This window comes from Zootermopsis nevadensis, unplaced genomic scaffold (genome assembly GCF_977971745.1).
Source record: "Zootermopsis nevadensis isolate Lab colony 2312 unplaced genomic scaffold, Znev_1.0 Znev_ptg000022l, whole genome shotgun sequence".
In the NCBI taxonomy this organism is placed as follows: domain Eukaryota; kingdom Metazoa; phylum Arthropoda; class Insecta; order Blattodea; family Termopsidae; genus Zootermopsis; species Zootermopsis nevadensis.
The window spans coordinates 14,965,572-14,981,685 of record NW_028259154.1 but is presented as its reverse complement, the minus strand read 5'-3'; the positions used below and the strand labels follow the sequence as shown (position 1 = coordinate 14,981,685).

Sequence of the window (16,114 nt, the reverse complement as noted above, 5' to 3'; positions counted from 1 at the left end):
ACAGTGCTAATTACAGCCAAAACTTTCATGTGTTGGTCAAACGGAGTGGTTAATTGCTTGCAGATAAAATACTCCATTCATTTATTATCATATCAGTGAAACATTTACAGTTATTGAGCGAATGTACTTCAAACCTTATAATGGTGAGTGATCTACAAAATGCATAAAACATATTTTTAAATTATACCCGCTGAAGTGACAGTCGTGCTATAGGTATGACGACTGGCTTAAACATCAAACACTGAATCTTTTAAAACTGCTTGCCCATAATATATTTTACAACGCAGGCTTGAAGTTCACATTTAGTATGTGGCATTTAAACAAGAGATCAGAAAAAAAGCACATTTTAAAAGTTTCTGTGAGTTAATTTTATGGAAGGGTTTGAACAATATCCGTGTTAGACTGGAATGGCCGAGGGATGGTCTTTGTTGGTAATAGTTCTTGAGAGAGATGAATGCCTTTCTTTGGTTGGGCTATTTCTTTCGCCTCAGTCGATGTCCAATTTCTTAAATGAACCTTCCAATCCGAATACGTCACCCGAGTTCTTTGCTTTTCCCTGCCTCTTTGACTCGTCAACTCGCAAGGCCTCCTCTTCCTTAAACCAGTCCCTGTACTTCTCGAGCTGTGCCATCGTAATTTCTGGTGGTAACAGAAAAGGCAGTAGTAATTAAATTTCTGTTTAAGTGTGTTTTCCAGCAGCAAAGATAATAATTCAATTCAATTCTTTAATATTAGTGTGCTGTATCAACAGCCAGAAGGCCAATTACAGATACAGCACAGAGATGAGCACACGAACACAATAAAACACAAAAGGTAAAACAAGCAGAATATAAAATACATTAATACGGAGGACGTTAATACACAAGAAAATTGCAACTGAATATATTAGCTTATTTGTAAAAATAATTTAAATCAATTAAGTAAATTATACTATTATATAATGTGAAGAAGTGTGACAATTTTCGTCTCGAATATGTCCGAGTCCCTGCAGACGACATTAGCAGCTGATGCGCATCTAGCAGAAGGACTGTTTTTGATCAAAGGGCTAAAACTGAACATAGAAAAATCTCTCAGATTCCGAGCAGGGATGCGGAGACCGACAGCTTCCAGAAGGGAAGGACAGCATTTAAAACCGCGGTAAACCTGCGCAAGGAACAGTGCATCACTAATAATAATAATAATAATATTGATCTAATAACCTATAAATGCCATTCAAACTACTATATAAAAATCAAACTCTTCCTGCCTTGACAGGCCCAGTGGGTGTTTTAAAAAATAATCTTGATTTTTAGTTCTACTATAATGCATATAAACTTACTTGAATATGATGATAAGGAGTCCAGATTTCCCCCAAATTCTTTGGGTAGCGCATCTTTTGTGACGTGTTCATGTAATGTGTCGAAGGACGAATGGATAAAAATCTGGTTAAAAACAAAGTAAGTTGTAAGACAAGGGGAGTTGCTGGAAGAACATTTACCCCTCAGTTCTGATATGCTGATTAAATCTACTTAAACTGCATGAAAATAATTATTATACATTGCTCGATGTCCCACTTGGTATATCTTTATGTGCGTAGTTCCCACTTGCATCGATTCTGTGTCGTTACATGGATGAAATCCCTCAGTGTGTCGTAGTCCTCAACACAACCATTGTTAGTAATCGATAAAGAACAAAGGTGAAGTTATGACGTCATGTAAGATGGAATTTACGCTGCGTTCTGTTATTTTCAGCTAATGATTTTAAACGTCACTTCAAGCCTGGTATGAACGTATTGAAGTAAGTAAATGCTATTTGAATGTCGGGTACATTGTAGTGCATTTTTACCGTACTTTTTATGAAAATATTTGTTTACTGATTACAAACACTTAGTGATAAAACTAAACTATGTATAGTATGAATTAAAACCAATGAAACTAATATATTTAGTGTATTGTATTATTCACTTCATATAATACAACTATAAAAGGAATAGAAATGATTTACCGCAAAGTTTTTAAGTAATGACCGACAGCTGATTCTAAAGCTTCTCTTAGTATAGAGCTAAGGGTGAAAAGTTCCTGGAAATTCGGAAGAAAAGGATCGAACAATTTTAATTGTTCTTTCCAAAACGGGCCATTCGTGATGTTGACGACATATCCATGCATCCTATTTTAAAGTGTGTGCGTAACAATACATTTAAATATAATTAATATTGTTTTATTAATGTACTAAACAATGAAGAGAAAGCCATTCAAAGGAATCGCGTGAAGATTATATGATGTCAAATTCTGATATACAATAAGAATTACAGACAGTAATAGAAATGTGAAAATGTATAAGAATAAGACTTAAAGAGTGTGAGAACTAGAATAATTAAACATGAATTAATAATGAATCACTCCAAGACTGAAAAATATCAGTCAGTAAAATATATATGTTGATGAAGATATAAATCCCCCTGCTCCAAAAGCACGTGTAGCTGGGAAACTGAATTTGTAAGTGCTGGAAATTTGTGTAGAAGGGTAATATTTGATTAACTTATAAGACCTCGTAGACTGACATTTTCTAGATGAAATCAACAATTTTGCTTTTAAAAATTATGAAAATTAGAGCATGTAAATAATTTTAATCCATGGACAGATAAGTTGATAGTTGCTCACCTAGTCAGAAAGTTATTGCACCAAAAGGTTTATTGTCGTGTTCACAAGAATTCGCCACTGGTCCCTTCTCTGAGTCAGATGAATCCAGTCTACATTGTCATATCCTGTTTCAGAACATGGGAATTTCTCGTACCTTACTGGCGAGTTCCTTATTCATGAATGGTTTTCCTATGTTTATGAATGCCTCGATGACAGGACCCGCGTTCACCATGTGGTTCGCGATCACGATGCCAGGGAATGCTTCCTGTAAAAAGAAAAGAAAATTATTATACACTGAAGATCGATTGTTAGTTTATTTTAGTGTTGTATTTATTTCGTAGTTAATTTATTACTAAGTTATTAATGTACCTATCATTAAATATCACAGTTCGACTCCTGTGAACAGCTTTTGAAATAGAAGGTAGAAAATTTACATATTTTCTTCCCTAATATAACCCAAATATTATACCATGTTTTTCGATGTAATAAATTTGCTTTATTTAACTTGAAAACCGATTGATACATATATTTTAATGTAATGCACGATTGAACTGAGTGAATTTTAAAAAAATAATGGAAGGAATTTCTTAAAATATATTGATACTCACACGTCTTATGGACTGTTCGTGGTATTAGTATGACCAATAGAACTACTTCCGAACGGAGGTAAAATTAGTTTAACATTGGAGGTTACGAAAGTCAACAAAGTCCTCATATTTGTGCTGTCTCTAAAGTGATCTTTAAAGACTCAAGTGTTTGTGATTTTGCTGAGTATGTGCAGAATAATTCGGGATAATACATTACACATTAGGCCATGCCCTTTTAACACCCGTTCCAATTTATAATTCATAATTATCTTGTCATCCGTCTTTATGTATCATGTACGTTATAAAAAAAAAAGTTGGTTCAGTTTGTGTTTCTGCGTAAAATGACAGAATGCTGAGTGTGCTGTGTCCTAGCTGTCATGAAAACGTCGTTCACAGCAGAAACAAAGCACGCAAGTTACAGAATTAGCAGAAAAATATTATGTATAGCTCATTCACATCATGGTCGGGGATGAATTGTCGTTGAAAGGACTAAATAAGTGGGTTCCCTGTTACCATGACAACGGCCTGGTCTGAACTTTGGGAACATAGAAATTACGAGTAAACCGAAAGGCTTCGTAAGTTACACCTTTCATCAAATAGTATTTGAACAATGACGTCAAAGAAGATGAGATGGACGAGCCATGTAGCTCGCACTGGGACACTATTTATTCGGGAAAACTGTAACGAAGAGACGGGTTCGGAGAAGACAGCTGGGACGATGATTTTCACATGTTTTGAAAAGATAACTTGGGAAGATTTGAATGAATTCAGTTGGCTCTGGACATGGTTCAGTGACGACCACCTCTGAACAGTGTAATGAACCTTCGGGTTCCATAAATGGCAGGGAATTTTTTTCACCAGCTAAGCGAATATGAGTTTTCCTATAAAGGCTCTAGTCCATAGAGCGAAAACGTGAAAAGTCTGTTACTGCGAAATGGCAGGATTATTTAGCTTTTGTTCAGTGTTTCAGAGTTGCTCTGGTAAGAAATAGACTGAAGATGTGGCAGCCATATGAGTGGTAGTGTAAGGTCACAAGCGATATTTCTTATGCACATGAGAGTAATTTGACACACTTTACCTGTATGTACATGTAGTATTTCTTAACAGTCGAAAGGCTTGTTCTGGCTAAGTGTCCCATGCCGGCACTACTAGCATCTAATACAAATACGAAGCCAGGAATCGCGCCCTCTTCAAGGAGTATCACGTCTTGTAGCATGAACCAAGCCTTGGTGGTTTCTTCGTATGAAAATTTGGATACGTTGTTGTCCACCACACGACCAGCCATCACCAAATTTCCGTGCTGATCTCTCTTAGGCATTGCCACAATTTCACTGCAACGCATAATTTGGAAATATAACCTAAATTTTCGTAAGCAACAATTATTTCCTACTCGGATAAGCTATACTGAATTGACACTAATAAAACCGATACACATAGTTTTATTTTTCGATATTGGTCTTCGGAGTTGTAACTTCATGTGAACTGTCGACGTACAAGTCCACACGGCTTTACGAGAACCGACGTCACATGTTCACGACCGTGAGAACCTCCAATCTCATGTACTATTAAATAATAAATGTCATTGTAAACAGGACTAAATTATATTCCTATCCCTACATACTGAAGGAGAAACGTTTGTATCTTTATTCAGTATTACCCCGTAACATGAATCGGAAAAACGTAGGTTACAACTACAAGAGAATCATTATGGATAACTAAGATAAGATTTTCAGGATGTTGACTATATTATTTTAACAAAATTTATTTCTTTAACTATAACCATCAATGTCATAATCGTAAAGATTATAGCCGTTAAGCTAGTCAAGTAATCTCCCGCCCTATATGTGCTAGACATTCCGCCCATATAATCCTTCTCAGTTTGATCACTATTCTAAACGACTTTTATCTACAATAGTGAATTGATTAAATAGCGATGAAACTGAAATATATGCTCGTTCTTGCAATATTATGGATTAATGTCTGCTTGTCTTATATTCTTCGCTTTTGGTAAATACTCTGTTAAAGGAATTGTATAGAATTCAATTCAATTCATTTATTTAAGTGCTTGACAAGAGCCAAATAAGGCCAATAACAGCCAGGCACTAAACCAGAGTACAGGATAAGATATAATAAATAATTAAATTCATTTCAATAATAATGAAAGTAAAACATTACAAATACAAGAACAAACAAACAAATGAAACTAAATATATAAATGTACCATATTAATATTAATAATAATTAAATTCATTTGTTGAATAATATTTCACAAGTGAATGGGCAAAATACGATACCTAAGTAATATAATTCAATTCAATAATACTAAATAAAAACATTAAACAATAAAAAAATAGAAGAAACTTATAAATAATCATAATAATAATAATTATTATTAAAATACTATAGCGTTGTGTCCCATTGTTGGGGAGATTTAATAATATTACATGACGTGTACCAATAGTTTATGTTTCACTAAAATCGAAGATTTTAATTAGGTGTGTTTCCACACGGTGAATATTTATCGAAATATGAGGCAATACGGTTCGTGACTCTGTGTAGTGTTTTTAGCTGCCCAGTTGACAGACTTGTACGTGCATCATCTGAATCAGTAAGGTAGGCAAAACGCAAAGCCGAATGCTACAGTTCACCTAACAACAGCGAGGTTAGCCTCGCATTGTACTTACATTATGGACAGTGCCTGCTGTAACTCTCTTCGCCTAGTGTCCCGGTTTGCAAACAACTCTGGCGCGTGAGTGCGAATTGTGTAGTACATTTCGATAGTTTGCTTGCAGGCCTCCAGACTGTGCTTACAGCAGTTCAGGAACAGGATGAGTTGTTCGTCTGTCAACACATGTCATCCACAGCAGTCTGAGATTTGATTCCCACCTACATTCATCCATTGACACGTGAAATAATGTTGATGTAGTGGTTTGCGTCTACACAGCTGTCTCATTTGCCTCATCTCACTTCGTAGTTGTGTTAGGTGCGTGCTAAATAGGGGAGTCGAGAAATGCGTGCATAATTTTTGAAGGGAAGCTTGAGGGTGAGATAGCGTTTCGAAGACCTAGGCGTAGATAGGGGATACTATTAAAATGGAGCTTGGGGAATACGGTTGAAGTGTGTTGTTTGGTTATATGCTATTCGGGATAGGGTCCGATGGAAGTAACTTTATGAATCTTCGAATTTCATAAAACGCGGGGATTTCTCTTGCTAGCTGAGAGTACTATCGTATTTTGAAGAAGTTGAAACGAACAGGTGATGATTTAGAGAGATGATTATCAAATATGGCAGGCCTAAGTCAGATTTTCCATAAACCACTGAATATGTTGGAAATATGTAAGGAAGATAATGTTGTCTCTGAAGATGTCTCTCCACGGTTGTTGTGCCATGTAGCCAGGTAGGAGCTTACCGACGTTTCATAGGTGCTTAGTGTCTCCAACATCAGGATCTCATCGTCCTGTAGGTTGCTGGTTTTTCTTTCATGAATATACATAATAGGCATGCTTTTCGAACGAATTAATAGAACTGGACGTACAGACCAGTTCAGTGTAAGATTAAATGAATGAATGCATGCCGCTATGGTTAGAAGATGTGCAAGGGATGGACAAAATCAGAAAACCAAACAAGATTCCCATTATACATGAACAGAAAGAAGACATATTGACCTTAAAAGAAGGTGATGGGAATTTTAGGCTTGGGTGGGAAGATTTGCAATGCTCTGAAGTGAAGAAGATTAAGCATTATTCTCCCAGGCTTTTAACTGAATTGTAAGAGGCGCAATTTGATTGAGGCATTCCATGATTTAGCGAGCCATCACAGGCACAAAAGGGCTTCCACACTGTCAGAGTAAACTGGGCTGATAAACGCTGTACGACTGGGATAAGTGTTCTCGGTACCCTTGGATAGGAAGCTAGATGTGAGACCAAGTTTTTCACTTTTGCAAACCAGGAGGTAAAATAATATTTTGTGCATTTCTATAGTTACGTTTTATGACCCAAGTATGATTTCAAGACCTGTTATTTTTATTATACTGGCACTGGGAACTTAAGTACTGGTATCTAATTACGACAGAAACCATTATAATAGTCCATATGTTATTACAGTTTATGGCCTTCTGGAACCTGTGTTTATGTAAGAACCTATGTTTTGTAAGAACTTGACAAAGATTTACGTGTTTCTATGTTTTTAAGTTCTTCTCCTACCTGAAGTTTGTTAGTACCCATATCATAACCATAAATTACGTATGTAGAAATGCCATATTATGTCATACAACTTTTATTTGAGAAGTGAATAAACTTAAAAGAAACTGGCTTTGAATATAATTAATCTATAGGGAATATGTAATTTGTTGAATGTTGTGCAAATATGGTTAAGAAAGAGAGAAAGATCACAGTGTCACATTTCGATTACTATTTTCCTGTGTTGGATGTGGTGATTGTTGTGATCATTGTACCAGCAGCGGCTCATTTACATTCGTACTTTTTAAAAAAATAGGTTATTTAACGACTATTTGTGAACTTGATTACATCACTGCCCGATATGAAACTTTGAATAATCAATGCTGTAAGATATGACAGGATGTGATGTCACTCTGTGCACTTTCTTTGAAGTTTAATCGGCGGTTTAGTTACATTTTCTTAAATATTCAGAGAATCATAATATTTTTAAACACGTTATATTATGCACCAAGAAATAAAAGGAATTTTTTGTCATGACAAAATAATCACATGCTAGTCAGGAAGTTTTTACGTAATCTTAGAGCATTTTGATGAGTTTAGTCCAATTTTCAAAAGTTTCGTAAAATCCACCCCTGCTACCACTGCTACTGCATATGCTCGTTAAGTGTTGCCCTGCTGCTTGTAACATATTATAGATTAACCGTTATTTGATAAAATTCACTCCATTCGGCCGATAGTCTTACCTGTGACTCCGCTGGGCAGATGCGGCTGCTTCGACATCCAGTCCCTCAGATATTCGATATTCTCTTTCTTCAATTTGTTATTCTTTGATAACTGCTCCTCTGCTGTGATGGGTGACATTGTAGCGGCTGTTGGACTAGTGAGAAGACAGACATAAACAATAGTCATAAAATTACGTCTTTGATTAATTAAAAGTTAAAACTAATCAGGATAGTAATAAGAAAATTTGGGAAGAAGGTATGGTCTTACTTTTATGAATGACGTTTAGTTATAAAGTAATATTTACACACAATTGTGATCTGGTTCTGTCCATAATTTGGCACGATGTAGTAAAATTTTCCACTAAATGCCAGTACGTATCACAGATGACTTTTCTACTTTACCCTAAGGAATATACAGAGATTGAGGGCATTTGGAAATGTACTTGACGTCCTCTAGCCTCGAGTTGTAAGACACGATATCAAAATATCACACAGATTATTTTCTGTTTCCTTCAGTCACGACAAAACAAAAGCTTTGTGAATGTAAATTATACCTTTTTCACAATTTCTTTTGTTCTGTTGTCGGATTATTCATTATGTACAGATCAGAATGTTAGGTAAAGCTGCTCCACTATACGCCATGTAGGCGTTTGAGGGGAGAGGTTGTACAGCTCTTACTCTTTCTTAACCTCGGCACTAGATAGGGGTGAGTGGTCAACGTCACGCCCCGTCAGCACTTTACCCCCGGAAAAGGTCTCCGGTACCAATTGGATAGGAGGCTTGGGGTAGGGGGGAATTTACTGGTACGTGTGTGAAGATCCTAACCAACATCATAATACAAGCTGAATTAAAATAAATAAATAAATAAGTAGATTTTTATCTTAGAATGTAAACGATATTTAAATTTCCCTCTCCCCTTGCTGTTTTGATTCTTTTTTCTCTAATTTCCTTCCTCTTCTCTTTTATTTTCCTTTTTACGTTCATATTTTTCCCCTCGTTCGTTTCTTCCTTAACTTCACTTCCTTGTGCTATTTGTTTTATTCACTCCATCTCTACTTCTTGCCTTTCATATTGTTCTGTTTTTTCCTTTCGCATACCGTACTCTTCTCATTATTTTTGTAATTTCATATCATGATATAACTGTCGTTGAATTATAAACTTCACTATGGTCCACTGTTTTCAGTAACTTGTGCTGTTTGTCAATTGATGACTAAAAAATCAAACAGAACAGCTGTAACAGCGTAGCTTCTTACCCCTTGCCTCTATTGCCCCTGAACTACCTTGGCCGACTCACATACGGGATGACTGCTTGGAAGAATTGTTGTTCCGTCGCAAGGCCTCCGCCTGCGAAGAAAGACGCGGACGGACATTCATGTCTTCAGTGTGATTCAAACCCATGGCCCCAGTGTACGAGTGATCAAGGAACAACAGCTGTTGCATTTTCTGATACATTCGACTGTAAATATTTTATTCTATAGGAAACTCAAGTATTGCGCTTACTTGGTCCTGGAGGGGGGGGGGGGAAATTTGTTAGGTTATGCAACAAGATCTAAGTTGAATAGAAAACTCTGTAATGACAAGTAAACATGTAAAAGTGTACGTAATGATTTGTCAAGGTTGTGCTCAGAATTACGTGTCCAGACGCAGTCATCTGTTCTGAAGGTTAGTGAGTGGAAATATTCCTACAATATTACCAACCGATAACTTTAAATGTCTTTTTTCCCTTAATAGATGGAATTTAGTTGTTAAGAATTAATCACAGTTGCCTTTATTCATTAATCAGTAAACATTGATTACCGGGTGTAGCTGAAAGGTGGTTGTTAACACTTTGACATTGAATTCGCAAGGTCTTGAGTTGAAATTTCGGATCGGAGGCCAGCTAACTTAAAATTTTTCGTGTCTTTCCTACGTGCATGTATTAAAATGTCACGCTTCCTTTCACATTATTACCATAATCATTCTATCAGTCAGTGCTAAATAACCTGAGGTCTTGTGGGCGTTGAATGGCATTTTGAGCATCTGCTGATTAATGGCTGAATGGTAAAGCTTGTAGTCATGGGGAGAAAGAAGGCAGGTAGATTAGGAAGTGACAGGTAAATATGGAATAGCCTTGGTCAGATTGTGATTACTAACGCCTCCCAACTAAGTTTTGTTGTGAAATTCATGTTGGAAGGATTGTGTTAAAATTTTTCTTGGCAGGTTCTTGCTAATTAAGATTAAAATAATGGATTGTACATTTGAGCTTACAAATGAGTATGTTGTTATTGTCACTGACCTTGTCAACGTATGGTATTGATGGTCTTTTGGACTTCTGTTTGCAGAAGTCCAAAATACTGAAATTTCAGCTCGTTATTGTGAAAGTCATAAAATAGTCCGAAATATAGCAACATATTCTTCTTATGCCTTCAAGGAAGGAATGGTTACCTATGTCTGCTTCGCTTCAGAATGAAATGAGGGCAGTGAATATTTTCGACACTGGACAGAATCAGTGGAGTAAAATATTACGCGAATTGAAACACAGCCTATAAGATACAAGGAGTTCCGCATGAAACTCGTACAGTCAGATTACCTATTGAACTCTCTTACAATTATTTTGATGTTAATTATATAACGCTTATAATTCAATAATAAAATACAGTGTACCTCATGACTTAACGTTCTGGACTCATATGTGGATGACCCGAACGTCGAATCCTTCTCAAGCAAAACTATTTATAATCGATTGCTATTATAAGTACTAAACGGTTTATCGCCAGTTTATCTCCTTGAGGTAATGGTCTTAGACACGGACAAATATGTGAAGAAATGTTCTAATAATTAATGTCTCGCTATGGCGGTTAGCAGCCGAGCTTCCTATCAAATGGATACCTGTGATTTTTGTTTTCATAATAAATATGCCTGAGCGTGAAGCTAATCATTCATCTCCACCTAGATCTGATAGTGGGAATGTATGGATTATTACTTCCACTCTCCAGTACGTATTCTTAGATAGTTGTACAAGCAATGGGACTACTTTAGTTTTACAATCCGTACGTAACATTACAATACGAATCATTCTGATCTCAGTATGGTTCTTCACCAGCATGTGGTTAATTAACGGGATAAGGAATGTCCCTGTTTGTATGATACAAGAATATTTTTTGGGTGTCTTTAGCCACGACCGCATAATCACATTCTGTATATTTTATATTATAATCTTCCCATCACGACGTACATTACTGCACATTTTTAATTTAACATAAAATAATGTATACACAATTTTCACTTTCATGTCGGAAATGTTTATTCGATATAATATAGGCTTATTTCTCTGATTCACACGTAAGTTTGATTTTGTTTTTCACATTTTAATAAAGAGGCTATTTGGCCCGGTTTAAAGTATTTGTACTATATCCTTGATAAATGGTTCCGTTTACTTACGAACTTTGCTGCTGTACTGTTGGTTGATGTCGTCAATTCAGAAGTTGCCCGGGCAATACTTCGCGACATGACTGCGTTACACAGTTTTATAACTACATTGTGTGTTCCTATGCACTGGCTCACCTTGAAGTTTTTACATTGTCACCAGTGGACTCGCGCTAGTGGCGGATTTAGTTTGTTCACGCATATATAAACTTAGTTGTTCAGCGACTTCTTTTTATCTACACAGCTTCCAATCGTGTGTATTGTCGGAGAGTACAGTTATGTGAATTATGAACTCGAAAGGATTTGGAAGTAAGCGTTGTGGCTTATTGTATGATATTTTTCAGATATTACCTGAAACTACTGAAGAAATTTCATGAAAAATTAGGCTTTAGTAGTCACATTTTTGACCGATTTCGCACCACGTGTGTACACAAAGAAGTTTTACAATAAATTAACAAAATTGCATACAAACATGTATTTTGTTATACATTTTATTGTTGAAGACGTTAAAGTTGTTTTTTTTATGTTTTTAAATTATGACAATGAACACTTGTGACCATCGAAAGATTACGGAACATCACATATAAATTGTAACAATGACATGAACATTTACTAAAAATTTATTGTAGTGTTTCGAATTTGCAGTATTATACACGTCTGCATGCGATTAAACTCAGGTAAGGAAAATGCGGAAGTTACTGAATGGAAAATCCCCACGTCGGAAACCCCAGTAGCTGTGCACCACCAGGGGGGAATCCGCCATGATTACGTCATCGAGACAAACGAATCGCCAGACACAACGCCCACGCAAGGTCATTGACCCCAGATTATACCGATATCAGTCGCACCATGTGCAGATGTTGAGGATCAAACCCTTTTGAATGCGCCAGAATTGTTACTTGTGCGTACGTACATTTCCCAAGTTGTTAGTTTTCAACTCTAATTGCTCCGACCTGTAAATTCAAGGAAACGTGTTCTATATTGATTCAAGGTAAAGCACATTCGCATGTTCTTATGCTTTTGACGTCTACATCAAACTCTCTCGGAGCCTGGTCAGTAAACGAACTTGCTTCGTACCCTTGCAAGTTGGAATCGTATCAATCCATGTATCTTTGTCCTTATGCTAGAGTCCCAAACGTAACTTTATACAAGACGCAGTTCTTAAGAGTTTCCCTACAAATTCCCTGTAGACACTTCTTGGTACCAGTGGTATGGCATTTGAAACTCGTGTGTCTCTTTGAAGTTGGTATTTTACGTTTCGGCCGTAATCAAAGGAGAAGAAATGCTGAGCTGATGTATCTGGAATGTCTTTTTTCGCTACCCTCTGGAACGAATAAAGACGCAATCTGCCAGTTTATGCTGATCACAAGACTGCAGTATATAGTCAGATTTTTACTACGTAAAATATCAGGTTACCTACCTAGAAATTTGCCTTTACTCGAAAGGTATAATTCGAATAAAGAAAATGAATGCCCGACTGTCTTGTTACAGTCCCATGATAGATGTATCCATGAATGAACTTTATAATGGGTGTGTTCTTCATCAAAAACATTGGTGTCACAGAATTGAGAAGTATGAAATGTCTACTTCTAATAGCACGCATAGAGATAGAGAAATTTATGGAATTACAAAATTTAGGTCCGAAAACAAATACACATGGAAGCCAGTGTTAGATGAGAGTATACTATTAAAACCCTTCCATAAACAAGATGCGAATTTGCGGAGTGAATTGACGTGCGTGAGAATTTGGCCAGTGACAGGCGTTTGTGAACACTGTAGTGGACACTGGGCAGAGATATTTTTATCAATTGAGTGTTTGTTAGCTTTCTGAGGAAGTGTTAGTTGAGATGTCACTTTGTTTCTTTCAATTGTCTTTTGTAGGATACATCCGATTAGTAAGTTTCGCTTAATGACATTATTCTGGCATGAAATTTAGGTTTTCCAATAAGAAATTTTATATAAATATGTTAACGAGAAGGAAGCCTGATATTATGCCGATGTTAAACAAAACATATTTTTAAATACACAATTCTGTTTCATTTGTTCAGTTTAAGAGAAAATTTTATTTCGTATTTCCAGTACAATTTTTTGTAACAACGTTCATTGAATATGTATGATCTTGAGTATAGTATTTACAGGAAATGTTCATAATCTACACAACTCGCACGTCTCCAAGTATACTGATATCAAACATTTCCATTGAGTATAACTGTAGTTTATATCTGTAACGATTGAATATTTTCAAGGTCACACGGACTGCAAGTAATAAGCATTCTCGCAAGATGTCTCCACAGAACAATTTTTTCCTGCTTCTCACAAATCCAGTTTCCTTACGGTTTACTCACGAATCAGAAAGGGGGAGATAAACAGGAATAAAAAGAATAAACAAAGGGCAGTTGAGGTTCAAAATCACTTCTTTTTTAACTGAGACATAAAAGAATCCTACTTCTGTACAATGTCATGATATATTCTGAGAATCAGAGAAGAAGTGTAAGATGTTTGACAGTTATTAATTACACAGGATTGTGCCCAATGGCTTGCTTTGGTATTAACGTTGTTGGGCCTTCGGGTCATACGACGACATTCTGAGTTACCTACACCCGGGTATCCCTAGTATTTTTTTCTTTCAGTTTTTCCGACAAACAATATATATTGCCTGAATATAATCTCACAAAACGCCTCTATTTGAGACCAGGGGCTTCCAAATTTGAAAACTCAGTAATTATATTTTTTTTTTATTTGTTGTGTTCTGTCTGACGACAGGTCCATATATTATGAACAGGATCCTTCCAACCTCTTCAGGTTGTCAGGGATCTGCTCATACATATATACATTCTTGGCAGAGATGATCAGAAGTGGTTTGCCATTGCCTTCTTCTGTGTGTGAGTGGAGTAATTGTTGGGATGCCACGGAGAAACCGGGGAAGCCCCCGGAGGAAAACTCCGTGATGCCTAGACCACGGCCTTGCCCAACACAAGTTATAAATTTGAGCACCACCGGGAATTGAACCCGGGACCCCAGGCTTACAAGGCTAGTGTTCTGACCGCTAGACCACCGTGGCGAACAGTAATTATATAAGAGTAATAAATTATGTATATTTATGATCATGGTTGGGAAGCGTGACTTCTGTAGCGGCCTGTTGTGAGTAATTGATCGTCTGATTCCTTAAAATTTGTAAAAGTTCATGACCGGCTAAGTGACTATGGACATCTCCACAAAGAATAAGAAAACTGTGCATTTCGTATGTACCGTATTTCCTCGGTTTTAAGACACGTTTTTTACGTTTTAAAATTTGTGAAATCTGGATGTGTCTTATATTTTATGAAGTACGAGGAACCGATAAAGCGTCCTTTTCTTGAAAATCAATTACTAAATCAAAGGTTTGTCTTGCAATCGATGGCGTCTTAAAATCGAGAAAATACGTTATGTGTATTATCCTCTGATATTATTTAATATATAAACAGTAAATTTCCTGTCAATAATGACGGAATGATTTAAAATAGTAAACACACATTCATAAATATTATCCACGGGGACAAAAATCTCTTAACAGCAAATGATCACCAACCTACCTACCAACAGTTGTTTGTTATAAAGGGAGATCTTGCCTTTATCTTCAGGGTACGGAATGCTACGTAGTACTTGAGGAGACGCATACGCGCAGTGCAGTAGCACATGGGGTCCGACATCCAATGAAGGCAGCTAGTTGTTCCTCTGATGTTTAAAAAGTTACAATACTCTTCCCTTCTCTTCACAATTTTTGTTATGCGTCTACGTTCTGCTATTTTTTGAAGGGAGAAGTGGAACTTGAAAACCACTTTTCAGAATGACTCGAGTGAGTTTCGCTTTTCCCTGTCTGTTCCCATATTTCTGCTTTCAAGTACAACCATTTGCTGTTTTTACCTTCCTGGCAGAAACGTAAAGTAGATATAGCTATAGTGAAGTGTCGGACGAGAGGGGATGCAGGATGAAAAGGAAGTTGAAGGGATGGCAGGAGGAGACCAACAAAAAGTGGAATGCCGAGGCATCAGGACAACTTGTCAAAGCTTGATATATTATAAACTCGTATGGTTCGATTCCATCTGTGTTCAACATTCTCAGGGGTATGTAAAGGCTACCTCGTTTCCCTAGATTCTAAGGAAAGGCAAAGTTGTCCGAATTCTTAATCAACACCTCGCCATGAACACGAACATTTGGTAGATGTTTACAGATATATGAAATACACTGCTTTACGATCTCTCAGATTGAGCGAATTTGCGTCATCTGATTATTTTAAGATACATTTTGATATATTTTCCTTTTGTGAAAGACTGATCTGTTTTCATATCCCTGGAATTGGTCATCCTGCAGATAAAACCTGAAAATAATAAAAAAATATCTTTTGGTACATCATCCCTCCTCCTAGAAGGATGCTCCACCCTCTACCTCCCACGCCTTCGCCAACCCTTGTTGATCGTCTTTTTTGTTGAGCAGTGAGAAGGATGAATATTAGAAATGTGAACACTTTTTACATTTTCCTCAAGCGTATCTGTATTAAAATGAGGTACAATTCTTTCGGAGTTGTCTACCTGTGGTTTAGATTATTGCCAGTTGATTTTCATCAT

At 36.6% G+C, this 16,114-nt stretch overlaps 2 protein-coding genes across 10 annotated transcripts in view; one reads left to right on the top strand and one right to left on the bottom strand.

Annotated features, from left to right (window-relative positions):
• Window positions 1-16,114, top strand: part of LOC110839727 (kin of IRRE-like protein 2) — a 577,271-nt gene that overhangs the window by 279,232 nt on the left and 281,925 nt on the right. The gene's annotated exons all lie outside the window — the stretch shown is intronic.
• Window positions 65-11,674, bottom strand: LOC110839731 (alpha-tocopherol transfer protein-like). Of its 3 annotated transcripts, none has more exons than XM_087353936.1 (8): window positions 11,526-11,674; window positions 8,217-8,260; window positions 8,127-8,185; window positions 5,890-6,046; window positions 4,284-4,536; window positions 2,773-2,883; window positions 1,319-1,421; window positions 65-639 (listed from the first exon to the last, which is right to left on the bottom strand). In XM_087353936.1, exons 1-8 carry the CDS (start codon window positions 11,592-11,594, stop codon window positions 488-490), a joined length of 948 nt encoding a protein of 315 aa, XP_087210062.1. In that variant the 5' UTR covers window positions 11,595-11,674; the 3' UTR covers window positions 65-487. The 3 variants fall into 3 exon arrangements, with proteins under 3 accessions (XP_087210062.1, XP_087210063.1, XP_021939897.1); XM_087353937.1 differs by adding an exon at window positions 9,359-9,449 and having other exon boundaries at window positions 8,127-8,260; window positions 11,526-11,612; XM_022084205.2 differs by having other exon boundaries at window positions 8,127-8,260; window positions 11,526-11,673.

Coding starts and splice junctions, on each gene's coding strand:
- LOC110839731 (XM_087353936.1), bottom strand. CDS start 11,594: ATGTCGCGAAGTATTGCCCGGGCAACTTCTGAATTGACGACATCAACC. Junction 8,261..11,525: donor ACAGTACAGCAGCAAAGTTC/GTAAGTAAACGG, acceptor TCTTCTCACTAG/TCCAACAGCCGCTACAATGT. Junction 640..1,318: donor CTCCTTATCATCATATTCAA/GTAAGTTTATAT, acceptor TGTTACCACCAG/AAATTACGATGGCACAGCTC.